This window comes from Myripristis murdjan, chromosome 17, assembly GCF_902150065.1.
Source record: "Myripristis murdjan chromosome 17, fMyrMur1.1, whole genome shotgun sequence".
Taxonomy (NCBI): domain Eukaryota; kingdom Metazoa; phylum Chordata; class Actinopteri; order Holocentriformes; family Holocentridae; genus Myripristis; species Myripristis murdjan.
The window spans coordinates 14,250,442-14,264,498 of NC_043996.1; the positions used below are offsets into that span (position 1 = coordinate 14,250,442).

Sequence of the window (14,057 nt, forward strand, 5' to 3'; positions counted from 1 at the left end):
TTTTGTCAAGGATATTGTGATATTTGATTTTTTTTTTTTTTTTTTTTTTTTATTTAATTTTTAAAATATCACCCAGTCCAACCTGAACACACAGTTTCTGCAGAAACAATAATGTTGCTCCTGTCTCCTTCAGCCAAGCCCATCATCAGCCCGTTGGACCTGCGGGTGGAGGAGCTGTGTCACCACGCCAGGATAGAGTCCGCCGTGGCCGAGGGAGCCAAGAACGTCATGAGACTCCTGGGTTCTGGGAAAGTCACAGAAAAGAGGGCACATTCAGAGGTAGGCATTGTGTGTGTGTGTGTGTGTGTGTGTGTGTGTATGTGTGTGTGTGGGGGAGGGAGAGAGCGCGAGAGAGAGAGTGCAAAATTCACACCCTCTACCTCCATCCTAAACAACAAGTGTAGGCATAGATTCTTTTGACAAGAAAACAATTAAGACGGTGATTGGGAACAAACAGGAAAGTGTTTCTCCTCCCTTAAGACCCTACAGCAGTGAGGTGGACACACTGACTGATGACTGAAATGGAGTTTAATGGAATTTAAATGGAACTGACCACTATACTGCTGCTGTGATCCACTCAAGTAAATGGACCATGTAATTGATTGTTCTCGTCTCTCTAACACTCCTTTGCTCATTCTTTCCCGCTCCCCTTTCTTCCCACCCTCCCTTGTTTCATCCTGCTCTCATCCTCTCTTTCCTCCTTTCTCTTCCCGTGACTCCGTCCTCCCCCTACCGCTCTGCCAGGCTCAGGCCCGTTTTAACGAGTCCAGTCAAAAGCTCGACCTGCTGCGGTATTCCTTGGAGCAGCGCCTCAGCGAGTTGCCCAAAAATCACCCTCGCAGCAGTAGCATCGTGGAGGAGCTTTCCCTCCTGTCCTCGCCAGCCCTCAGTCCCCGGTCCAGCATCATCTCCACACAGAACCAGTACAGCACCGTGACCAAGCCTGCCGCGCTCACAGGTAACCAGACCAACTCGCTATCACCCCGTTTACACCGTCCCCCTACCATCTGGGCCTCGAGCTGCATGTGCACAGATTAATCAGCATTTTCGTCCCACACCCTGAACTCTAACAGTATCGGGTCGTTCTCGGTTGCAGCTCTGACAAACAAAGGTGCAAACGGGTTATTGGCAACTTTTCAACCCACATAGGTGTGATGAAACATGATGCAACAGCTCTACATTTTAGGAGAGCAGTCTGAACCTCTGTAATTTTGCCTTGAGTTATATGATAGAGCTTTATGGCTCTTGATGTTGTTGTTCTCTCCTGAATAGATCTTTGCACGCGGTGTGTAAATCTCTTATGTATGTCACTATGGATAAAAGCATCTGCCAAATGAGAATTGCAGTTGAATTGTAATGATAAACTGCTAATAAATCACCAAACTTTAGAAGCAGAGAACATGCTCCTTTTTGGTCAGATTTGAATATTGTGACACCAGTTAACTTTGAGATGAAATATGCTGTCCAGGACTTCTAATGTAAACGGTGTCACTCCTTTTTTTTAGAGAATAGTCCAAGGTGTAAAAAAAAAAAAAAAAAAAAAAAAAAGGTGTAAAAGTGGTATAGGGTAACTTGGTTGGTTGTTTTGAGTTCTTTATTGTTTCCACTATGGCATACTGCCCCCATCCTTTTGTTATTAACCATCAAAGAACAAACGATAAATGGCACTTGTTGCTGTCGCACTGATTCTTGGTCTTTATATCGATTCAAAGGCATCAACTGGTATCTGCATGTATCAGAGCTTGAAAATATTGGATTCTTCCAGTGAGAATTTGACTTGTTGTTTTGGCTTTTGTACCGAGGACATTAAATGAGCACGGTCTGTTTCCAATTAGAAAAAATACAGAAAATAAATTAACCAAACTGCGTAATAATCTGTGCTTTATTGAGCAAAGAGGGGTTTTGAAAAACTGCCATTTTAGAATCAGTATTCAATATTGGAACTGTTATTGAAAAATTTTCCATTGCCCAGTCCTATACTTGGCGCAGTACTAGTGAGGCAATTTTTTTCACACTTGCATTTTTCAAGTACACACTTTCTAGAGTAGAACAAAACACAGGACACTGACTGTCACATAGCAGTGAAGCCAGACTTGGCCGGCTTCTCTTAAGTTTCCCGTAGTTGAATAGTAACACTCATGCAGCCAAGCTGATGGAACTGTAAATAAAGAAAAGCAAATCTCTTCTCACCCTGGACCCCAGTCTAATCTGGTAAAAACCAACAGCTGGTGGATTTTGAAAGTATATTTAATTACATACCTACCATACTTGCATACATATCAGAATTTTGTAAGTTGATACCAATACCTGTGAAATTTCACAAGTCTCAGTGCCCGATGCTCGATACTACAGCAAAAGCAGCGACCCCGATTTGCAGTCTTGGAAGTATGACTGCAACGTTAAGTGTTTCAGGTATTTAAATATACAGGCTAAGGCTACATTAGAGTAACAACACTAAGTTTCAGAGTGTCATGCTGCATTGATACTACCAAAACTGAAAACGCTGGTATTGATATTGTTGTCATAATTTTTCTTTTTGACTTTGTACCTAAATATCAGCCCTTGTGACATCTTACTTAACGCAATGCAAAACAGGCTTCCTGCCCAACCTGGAAGCTGATGGGGTTTCATGGCACAGACAATGTTAATCAATACGTGTGTATGCCATCCTTGTCCACAGGCACATTAGACGTCAGGCTCATGGGCTGTCAGGACCTTCTGGAAAATGTCCCAGGACGCTCCAAAGCCGGCTCTGTTCCGCTGCCTGGCTGGAGCCCCAGCGAGACGCGGTCATCCTTCATTAGCCGAGCAAACCGAAACCGCGGGGCGAGCGCACGGAACCTGACGAAGAGCGAGGACCTCTCCAGTAAGTAGATCTGTTATTGCACATGCACACATAAATACATAATACAATGGCTCCCTGGTTATCACAAGAGCCATCATAGCTGCCTGTGGTTTCAGTTGTTATCCCACTTTGATTGTGTCTGACCCGTAAGATGGCTTGTCTTGAATGACCCATTTTATAATGTCAACTGAATCATAGTACCAAATGGGAGATAGTTAATAGGTCAGTACTCAGCGAGTGTTGTGTGTGTGTGTGTGTGTGTGTGTGTTTGGGTGTGTTTATGTTTCCTTAGATGAGATCAGCGCGGTGTTGAAGCTGGACAACACAGTAGTCGGCCAGACAAGCTGGAGGCCGGTCAGCAACCAGGCCTGGGACCAGAAGTTTACATTGGAGCTGGACCGGGTAACACACACACACACACTTCTGCCCTTGACCTAGATTTGTGTTGTTGACTCACTCACCCAGTGTTAGTGTAGATTGTTTGTTTCATATCTATTTTATGTGTGTGTGTGTTTGTGTTTGGCGTCTAGTCTCGTGAGCTGGAAATCTCGGTGTACTGGCGTGACTGGCGTTCACTCTGTGCCGTCAAGTTCCTGCGCCTAGAGGACTTCCTGGACAACCAGCGTCATGGGATGTGTCTGTACCTAGAGCCACAAGGGATGCTGTTTGCTGAGGTGTGCGCACGTGCACACACACACACACACACACGCACGCACACAGATTACATTCATTCCACACCAGTTAAAGGGGCAATAAGTAATTTATGACCCGAACAACCTCTGTCGGTGACCAAAATTGCAGCTACAAGTCTCTGTAACAGCTTTCCATATCCTGTAATGGACAGAAATATAAAAGCCCCAAGGATCAACCCCTTGCAGATATTGGTCGTTTTTTTTTGCCATGGGACAGTAAAAATTGTGCTTAATGCACCATTAACCCTCAGCTCTAAACATAGCTCTAATTCTGACCCTAAACTTATGCCATTACCCTAAAAATAGCCAAATCCAGAATTGAGTTCTGGCAAAATGTTTTAATTTCTTTAGATTTCTTTTTTTGACTTTTTGTGGTTGTGAGAACATTTGGTAGAACGTCTGAGTATGCAACATAAGATTAATCCTTTTGGCAGTACATTATGCATGTTTAGGTAATGCTGTCGGTGTATACATATTATATACATAAACACTTGGAGACAGTAATCTGTAATGTCTTTGCCTCACTCTTTAAATCTTTATTATGTTTCTCTCATCCAGGTGACGTTTTTCAATCCTGTCATTGAGCGACGGCCGAAGCTACAAAGACAAAAGAAGATTTTCTCAAAGCAGCAAGGTGATTCAGTGTTGCACTGTTGTTCCCACATCTTTGATTATTCAAATGGAACTTGTAGTTTGTTACCTTTGTCTCCATGACAACCAGCCTCAGAGGTGGTGACCTCAGAGTTGTAATGGCAACATTGGGTATCGTCTTGTTGTGATGGAACAGTTCAGATGATTAAAAACGTTGTCGTGTTGGTGTTTGGTCTGGCTTATGCACTTCCTCCTGTTCCGCTCCTGTCTCTCTACTCCTCTTTTTCCTTTGCTTCTCTCCCACATTTCCATCACTCTCTCCAACCTTCTCCTCCTCCTTCGCCACGTCCCTTATTCCTGTTTCTCATTCTCCTTCACATCATCTATCTCCCTTCTCTGCCTTCGAATCATGCTCCTCTCTCTCTCTTTTTCCCACCCTCCTCTCCTTCTTTCTCCTCTTCAGGTAAGACCTTCCTGCGGGCCCCACAGATGAACATCAACATCGCCACCTGGGGCCGCCTGGTGAGAAGAGCCATCCCGACAGTCAGCACCAACTCCTTCAGCCCACAGGCGGCTGAGACCGGACCCAGCAGCCTGCCTGGCTCACCCACACCCAGCAGGTAGACACACACAGGCGTGCAAACATACTGAACAAAAAATAAGCACACAAACTAGGGCTTAATGTGCTTATTCATTCATCTGGGCGCCGCAGTTCGCGGCTCCAGGTGTGAATGTGATACAGGATGAAGCTGAATCAGCTGAACGAGCACGTTCACTTTCTTTCCTCTTCCTGGATTAAGAAAAATAATACAATCTGTAATTGTCATCTTCCAGTTAAAGGACCATACCAGTGATTTTGAATGTTTGGCCCATTTAGTAAGTGATGATTGATGATGACTTTTTTTTAAGCCAGCCCAACCCGTAAAGGATCATAAGGCACCTTTACAGAGTACAACAGCAATAATAAAAACAGCTTCCTGTTGTGCTGATCAAACAACAGCTGAACTTGGTGCCTTATCTTTACTGATACAGTGCACTCTTCCTTGTGTCCCAAGCCCGCTCTAAGTAATTGGCTAAATGGCTCTTTTTCAAACAGCCATCGTAATCGTTATGAGTCAACCTTATCTACCAGGTCAACCTCATAGTTTATATCAGAGAATAAAATAGAGTACAGAACAAACAATACAAAACAAAAATCCTGTTCATTTTCTGTCTCCCTAGATCACACATTGGGCAGATTCGCTCTTCCAGGAGCAAACCTGCCTGTCTCAGTACAAAGTACCACTACAACTGATCTAATCTGAGCACACAGTGATCTTTTTTTCTCTTTGACAGGTTATGCAGAGCATAATTTTCATGTATGAGTGTGTAATTTAGGCTTATTCCAAATCGCAGTCACTTGGTTATATTTAACACTGCAAATTACTATGTCCTTTAATTCTGATATACCAGTCTTCTATTATATATATATATATATATATATATATATATATATTCACTAAACATATTGAACATATCCTTCATCCAGGGTCCTTTCTCTATTTTGTCCCATTTAAATATTCTCTTACCTAATCTATTATCATCCATATTAAGTTATCTATTCTGTAATCTTCTAGTACCAGCTTTTCATCAAACCTCACAATTCTCATCCCATATCTCCTGTAATTGAGGGAATTGGTAAATATTTAGACAGACCAAGAAAATGTCAAATGGCCCACTTATTCACAGAAACGCTCTTGACCCCAAACCCCGCTGCATAATCAAAAACTGGACTAACAGCGGCCTGAGAAAGTTTTCTGTCTGTATGGAATCCGATGTCTTTAAATCGGTATTTACTGATGTGTTCCACTTAAATTCGACATCAAGTCAGGGAATTTAACAAACTCTGGGGACAAGTTGGGGAATTATCATCTTCTATTTAAAACATTGGTTGCTTGTTGACCAAACATTTATTTTCAGCGTTGCTCACTTTGTATTTATGTCTGCTAAAGAATGAAACAGAATAATTTTAAAAAATCTTTGGTCAACGAAAAAAATCATGATCCAATTTGTATATGGAAAAGTGAAGGTATTTACATCTGACATGGAGTGGGGTTCCTGTGGATGATTTATTTCATGTTGGTGTATATCTACCCAGCGACCCGTTGGTGACTAAGCTGGACTTTGACAAAGAGCCCAGCACGGGACCAAAGCACTACCCAGCACCCGACGACATCAGAGAACCACTGGCACAGGATAAGATGCCAGACAAGGAAGAAGTACAGGTATTGCTGCAGATTTACAGGAAGCATGAAGTCAGACAGAAACCAGACAGAAAAGACTGGCTTTTATAGACAGTATGGTTACAAGACGATGACTGATACATTCAAGCAGCAAAATGTACAGAAAACATCAAATGGGCACTGAGTGAAAGTGCAGTAAACAGAACATCATTATCGTCTTTTGCTCTAAATTGGCAGATTTGCACAACTGACTGCATAAATGTTAGTTTATGGGAGATAATTTCATGTTTCATTATCATTTTTGCCCACTGAGATAAACCAGACATAGCCAAGCTGCTTTCAATAAGCATCAAATCATACCCGGTGCATCCCAGCAGCATGCTTTGCACAGGCATCCGGTAACATTTGCCTCCTTAACTTCATCACCTCATTATCTCCTCCCTCGCCTTTCCATATGGTACGTGCAGTCGAGGAGAGCATAATTGGCTTTAAAAACCTTGACACTGTTGTCAAGTGTATGTGCAGCATATCGTGCATGACGGTGTCTTCGCTCCTACTTCCTTCCTTGTCTCTCCCAGGACGCCCTGGCCTCGTTTGACTTCCTGAACAAGAGGAACAGCATAGCGGTGAAGTCGGAGCTGGACGGAGTGGTGGAGCAGGACATCCAGCCCCCAGACCTGGAGCTCACCGCCATACAGAAAGACACAGAGATAAGGTGGGGGGCATTAATCTGCTGCTTGAAATCGTTCTTGTCAGGTTTGTGCTGCTAGTATAGCTTAAAATCAAAAGTAGAAATGGAGATGGTAATAGTTGTTGTGCTGCTCCCAATAGTGATTAAAATTAAAGTGACTGGAATAGAAAAATAAATTCCCAACCAGGCTGTGTATTCCTCAAACTGTGGGATTCATGGGACAAGGGGGCATAGAGAGAAACCTTGGCATCCTGTTACCACATTTTGCTGTTTATTTGTTGTTGTTGTCTTTCACATAAAACAGTAAATGTCCCTGTGATATATTGCACTGCAAAGGAGTTTGAGACTGTTTCAGAGTAAGTGAAATGGTCATGGGGTGGAAATGCTGCCCCCTGGCAATGAATGTTGGTGTTTGTCATTTACAGTCACATTTCAAAAAATGTCCATGGCATATTATTGCTGCAGCCAGTTCCTTCATTTCAAACACTGGCTTCATGCAGGTAGGTCTGCCTTGCATTCCTGCATATGCGTTTACATGTGTTGTACTAATGTCAACACTGATCCTCTTCCAGGGAAGAAGAGCAGTTCCACTTCAGTCTGCAAGACTTCAAATGTGTGGCTGTCCTCGGACGTGGGCACTTTGGAAAGGTCCATGTCATTTTGTTTATTCACCATAACTAATTGGTCAGGAGGTTGTTGAGGTTGAAAACAGGTTTCTCTAAGCTGTCTTTGTCTGTGTCCCTCAGGTGTTGTTAGCAGAGTATAAAAGCACAGGAGAGATGTTTGCCATCAAAGCTCTGAAGAAAGGAGACATTGTGGCTCGTGACGAGGTAGACAGGTAAAGGCTCGACCCTGCTGCTCTTTAATTAATTACTCTCAGTGGTGTGTCAACAAACCTGTGTGTGGGGGGTTTCTTAGCCCAACAAAGCCATGCTGATGTCAAAAAGTATATTTGTCTGATGTGATGATCTTTTACACTGAGGATTGTCCACATGGGCTGAAAAGGCTGCACCCTCACTGCACCCTGCACTTCAGTTTCTTACATTTCTTCTCCTACCTATAAGTAAAGAGATAAAGAAAAGCTACATTTACTTTATTTGATCCTACCTCTTGGGTAAATCCACAATTTCTGGACATTTTAGTGATAGTTGCAGCTCCTTCACTGATCTTTCTTGAGTCTTAAGAAAATTACTCAAAAGCCAAGCATAATAACTTGATTTTGCTTTAATGAATTGCACGTGTGGACTCCTCTCAAAAGAATGTGATGTGTGAATGTTAAGGACACAGTTACTGCAGAGTTGTGTGTGAATCTGGGAGAGACTAAATTGACGAGCTTACTTCCCCTACCCGCCTCTGATTGGCTTGAAATTGGCTAGCACAGTAATTGGTAAAAAATAACCCAACCCTCATTGCTTAGGTTTGGTAAGGGTTAGAGTTAGAGTTAGCCAATCAGAGGCAGAGTATGGGTGGGTCTTCCTGAGGCATGCACGTCCAGTATGTCAGTTTAGTCTCTTTCATGTGATTTTTTTTTTTTTTCCCTTTGGTGAATTTCACTTCCCCGTTGTTCCTATGACTAATACCACAGCTTCTTCTCTTCCCCAGCCTGATGTGTGAGAAGCGGATCTTCGAGACAGTGAACAGCGTCCGCCACCCCTTCCTGGTCAACCTGTTTGCATGTTTTCAGACCCAGGAGCATGTGTGTTTCGTCATGGAGTACGCAGCGGGAGGCGACCTGATGATGCACATCCATGCCGATGTTTTCTCTGAACCCAGGGCCATGTGAGTGACCAGTTTAACTCATTGTCTGAATTTAAATGTGTATTCTTACTACATTACATCTTGTACTAACTGTAAAAAATACACACCGTTTGAGTTTATACAATGAAATCCCGTAATATATAATAGAACAGCAGCAGTTTTTTTTTAAACACATTTGGTGTACATGCGCCAACACAGCCCATTTCGTACCTCACTTAATTATGCCTCACAGGATGTCATGTGTGGGTAATTGAATGTCAAAACTTCAAACTTAATATTCTGTAACTCCTACACCATCGCTAACAATTTTGATGAAACTTGGAGAGATGATGCAAGTTGTTACTGACTGCCCAAAGGAATGCCTGCATTATGTGTGGGAGACAGCACATGTATTTTATTTTTCTTATTTTGGATTTTTTTTTTTGTTTGTTTGTTTTAATATAGTTAGTGGTACAAATTCAATACCCTTAAGACATCTCATTACAGTGTGCAGTTTTTTGCCAACCTGAGTTTATCCATGTGCTGCTGCAGTGGGTGGTGATCCAAAGTGTGTTTTTAGCACCAAAAAAAAAAAAAAAGTTGAATGACAGGTAACACATTTTACAGCTCGCAGATTATCTTCAGGGGTTTATTGACAGGTAGTCAGGCAGAACTGGCTTTTAAATATTCTAAAAGAGCTTGTTTTCAGTATTTAGTTCCTTTTTTCTTCCTGAACAGCATGTGAGCTGATAGATTGCCTGTCTTATTATTATTGTTATTGCTACTGTTATTTCCTCGATAAAGGCCACTCAACCCAGTCCTTTGTTTTGATTTGTTATACTTTCACAGATTTTATGCAGCCTGTGTGGTATTGGGATTACAGTTTTTACATGACCACAAGATTGTGTACAGGTAAGAACACTGAATTAATTCTCATATCTGTTAGGACCATAAAGCTGATAAAGTTATGTTTACTTTAGGTGTTGACTTTTCTTGTAACTTGCAGAGATTTGAAGCTGGATAACCTGCTCTTGGACACAGAGGGTTACGTGAAGATTGCTGATTTTGGGCTTTGCAAAGAAGGTAGGAAAGAAAACCACATCAATCTGAAGGCCTCAGATCTTTTGTCAATAGCAATCGATCCCAGACCATAAAGTAGGTTTTACAAATTGGAAGACGTTAAAGTCTTTTTTCTGGGAAAGGTGTTTCAGACAGCTTCCTAAACAAGTTTAGTGCTGTGCAAACTCCCAGGCTCATAAATCAAATCACAAGTTAAAGAAGAACCTTAATTTTATTTGAACTCAGCAAATCCAAAGCGCTGGCCAGCCCTGATTTAACACAATTTTCAACCCTTAAAAGAAAGTGCCTCCACAAAATGTGGCTGTAGGCACCGCAGTTTCTTTTCAAATGTTTAGCACAGTAGTTTGAGTTGATATCATGCAGCTATGAGTTAATATTCTTGTATTTTTTTCTCAGTTCTGAACATTTCCAAGATATCAATTATGGATGTGCCAATGTACACAGATGGTTGGAGAGTCAGACTGCTTTTGGGATAAGAATTGGCCCTTTTGATAACCATGCTGTCTGCCTCTTTCAGGAATGGGTTTCAGGGACCGCACCAGCACATTCTGTGGGACGCCAGAGTTTTTGGCCCCTGAGGTTTTGACTGAAACGTCGTACACCCGTGCTGTGGACTGGTGGGGGCTGGGAGTCCTCATCTTCGAGATGCTGGTCGGGGAGGTGAGTGGAGTCTGTGACAGGAGTCCTTTATTTGATGTTACAAAACCTTCACAAACATTCAGTCACTGTACAGACTTAAAATGTCGGATATTGTCATGCGGTTTGATTCATATTAATGTGGTATGACAGTGATTCATATTTATGCTGACTGTTGTGTCTTCATCTCGATCCGTGTCTCTTTCAGTCTCCATTCCCTGGTGATGATGAGGAGGAGGTGTTTGACAGCATCGTCAACGATGAGGTCCGCTACCCACGATTCCTCTCGACTGAGGCCATCTCCATCATGAGGAGGGTGGGTACATGAACTGAAAACGGATGGATCTGTGCATCTATAATGACAATATTTTTAGTGTCGATCATCAGGGAATTATAAGGTGGTATGCCCACTCGATCCAAATGTTTATTGTCATTCAGTCTCAGTCGTCTGAGAGCGATGGGTTTTGTCTGACAGCAGAGAAATCAGTTGAATTGTCCCAAAAGTGCAAATTCTGCCCATAATATTGCTCCAGGCAAGCTTGAGCCAGTGCTCACTTGATGTGAAAAGGATTTCACCTAGTAACTGACCGATGTTTGGAGCTGTCAGTGTCATCAGTTTAATATTTACTGTGCTTGATTGTCCTTCCCTGTCCGTAGCTTTTAAGGAGGAGTCCGGAGCGACGCCTGGGGGCAGGAGAGAGGGACGCAGAGGAAGTCAAAAAGCATCTATTCTTCAGGGTAAGAAACCAAACACTAACGAATCTTTTCCATTTTTGTAAGCAAGGTAAAACAGTTTGCCCCTGAGGGTTAGTTTGTTCTGGTTGCCAGGTAGTTGAACTTACTATGAGCTTATCACAACATTCACCCAGTTTTACAATACGTCTTTCTTGCATTTTGTAGAACATGGATTGGAATGGACTGTTGGCCAAGAAGGTCAAGCCGCCGTTTGTGCCGACCATCCAGGGCGCCAACGACGTCAGCAACTTCGACGATGAATTTACCTCAGAGGCGCCGATCTTGACCCCGCCCAGGGAACCCCGAGTGCTGAGCTCTGAGGAGCAGAACATGTTCTCTGACTTTGATTACATCGCTGACTGGTGTTAGCTCACCTGATCCCATATATACACTTACACACACACACACACACACACACACCCACACACTGTGAACCAACCAACACAGGGATGACTGTAACTCGCATTTTTCTAAACTCCCCTGTTCCCTGCCCAGAAACGATGAGAGGGAGCAGCAGACTTTGTTCCTCAGGCCTTCAGGCGAGCTCTGTGCCATTGAAAAGACAGTCCACAGCCCTTCCAAGGTCCCCACTTTTTTAATCAACATGAAGAACTTTTTTTTTTAACAAAAAGAGAAAAAAAAATTGAAACTTTGTTCTTGGAGAAACTGAGTGAAAGAGGAGGGATGCCGAGTCCCCCTGCACACGTTGTCGTCGTCGTGTCCGCTGTCTGACCACTGAGAATGTTTTTCATATGAACCCCAAGGAGACGGCAACATCAATCATGTTATTCAGTGTCACTGTCTCATCATTTTTTGATCTGTACAGATTATATTCATTCGTATATTTTATTGTTTTGTCTTTTTTTTTTTTTTTTTTTTTTTTTTTTTTTCAAAGCCCTCATCATAGCTAAAGGACTTTTATCTCACTGTAAGGTTGACATGACTGCCATGACCGCGTATGAAATCGTCTGTCCATGAATCTGAAGTGCTCAAAGCATTACCATCACTGAACCGGCACTACGCTAAACTACAACAAACATCTTGACTACTACTGCTTCTTGACTTGAAATCCAAGAGTTTTCACACTACCAGTCTTGTTGTCTGCGATCCCAGTCTTTGTTCACACTCGTTTTTATAAAATGCCTGTCCATCATGTTGGATGCAGTTTTCCATTATTATTTTTTTTCTTTCCTTAACCCATGTGATGCTCTTTGCTGTAAAGCATTGGTCCATCCAGTGTTACAAGCTGCTTGAGGTATATTTTAACACTACCCCGCATCTCGTCATGAAGTCACTTTTGAAGGTTGTATTCCATATTTGGAAGTTATGTACTGGAAAAAAAAAAAACAGACCCTTTACTGAATTGGTAACCTGAAGAGTTGTTGGCAATTAGAAACACCTTGAGGAGAGAATATACACTAAGCTTCCACACAGTTTCTGCTCTCCTGGGCTCTCAAGTGGCTCCTGAGCTTGAGGTTGATATTCAGCTGAGCTCAGTCCTTGGTGTAAGGCGCTGCACACTGATTGCACGTGGTATTGCAGTTTATTGAACTTTATTGAACAATAAAACCAAGCAGGGTGTTGTGCTCCTCTGGCATGAATTAATTTCAGTTCCATTTCAGTTCACTTTGTTGTTGTTGTTTTTTTGCAATTCCTGAGTGGACAGCCAGTTCTGGTGGAACTGACGGCCTTTAATCTCGATACCTCAGTTAGAAGTTAATGAAAGTGAAAACACTAATTCTAAGTGGCTTGCACAGATACAGCTATACTACCAAAACCCATTTATCCAGTCTCTCTTGGAGGACCAGGTAAACTGCAAATGAAATAAAAAAAGAAATCAGATTGATGGACTGACCATGAACTCAATGCCGGATTAACCAAAAGTGTTTTAATGCTGAGATCTCCCTTGCTCCATCGTGAGCCTGAGCTGGTTTTGGGAAACCAGGCCCGGCTCAGTGCCAGTTAGTGCGTACAAGGTCTGGGTCAGAGTGACAATTAAAATACATTCTTGAATTCTCCTGACTGGCACAACCGAACCAATCAATGTGTCCACAATTAACTGACAAATTGTGCCAACCTAGTGCTTTTTGCAGAAATATATTCCCACGTAACCGAATGTATTTTAATTTTAATTTGACCCTGGCGTGCAGACCTGATATGATCCGATACTTAAGCTGAAAGCACTAATTTTATCAATAGTTTTTAATTATCTATGTTTAGCTTAATGATGAAATAGATTGTACAAAGTTTTTCTTATTTCTCCCCATTACTTAAATGGCTGCTTGCGCATGTTGTCAAGAAGATAGGCAAGACCTTTATTGATGGTACACCAATATTGAGGTTACACAAAACTGTTGCTGTTCACCCTGGTGTAAAAAGAGGCATTTTTGCAGTCATTGTTTGTTGCCTATCATGAATGCACAAATTAAACATTTTTAATAGTGGTATTGCTTTTATTATTTGCACCATTGAACACATGACTCTATGGGACACTGATGGTGTGAATTTTACTTTGTTGTTGGTCACATTTTTGAGGCATGGGGGTGAAATGTTTCCCTAGCTGATGAGTGGTCCTTGTGTTTTAGTGATGATGCAAATATGTACTTTCAGGAAAATGAAAAGCTGGAGTTATTAAAATGTTCATCAGGAGAAAACACAGGGGATGCTCAAACTGTTAAAAGGAAAATCATGTTTCTCTTGATGATACAGAAATATTGGAGTGATACATATTCTGTTCTCATCTAATTTTAGGGTGCTGCCTCAACTAGCCGTCATTACCTGAGGTATCTGCTTTTTCTGTAACAAACAAAAGGAAATTAATTTATAGA

At 42.0% G+C, this 14,057-nt stretch overlaps 1 protein-coding gene across 2 annotated transcripts in view; it reads left to right on the forward strand.

The window, feature by feature from the left end:
• Positions 1-13,674, forward strand: part of pkn2a (protein kinase N2a) — a 30,939-nt gene extending 17,265 nt beyond the window's left edge. For both annotated transcript variants that reach the window (XM_030075110.1, XM_030075109.1), the window contains exons 6-23: positions 134-279; positions 745-958; positions 2,681-2,866; positions 3,138-3,247; positions 3,376-3,519; positions 4,096-4,171; positions 4,592-4,748; positions 6,266-6,392; positions 6,929-7,065; positions 7,614-7,689; positions 7,788-7,879; positions 8,644-8,820; positions 9,628-9,690; positions 9,785-9,861; positions 10,376-10,518; positions 10,703-10,810; positions 11,152-11,232; positions 11,395-13,674. In XM_030075110.1, coding sequence (XP_029930970.1) covers positions 134-279; positions 745-958; positions 2,681-2,866; positions 3,138-3,247; positions 3,376-3,519; positions 4,096-4,171; positions 4,592-4,748; positions 6,266-6,392; positions 6,929-7,065; positions 7,614-7,689; positions 7,788-7,879; positions 8,644-8,820; positions 9,628-9,690; positions 9,785-9,861; positions 10,376-10,518; positions 10,703-10,810; positions 11,152-11,232; positions 11,395-11,598 — 2,318 coding nt within the window. In that variant the 3' untranslated portion in view covers positions 11,599-13,674. The remainder of the gene's footprint in view (positions 1-133; positions 280-744; positions 959-2,680; positions 2,867-3,137; positions 3,248-3,375; positions 3,520-4,095; positions 4,172-4,591; positions 4,749-6,265; positions 6,393-6,928; positions 7,066-7,613; positions 7,690-7,787; positions 7,880-8,643; positions 8,821-9,627; positions 9,691-9,784; positions 9,862-10,375; positions 10,519-10,702; positions 10,811-11,151; positions 11,233-11,394) is intronic.
• The last annotated feature ends 383 nt before the right edge of the window (positions 13,675-14,057 follow it).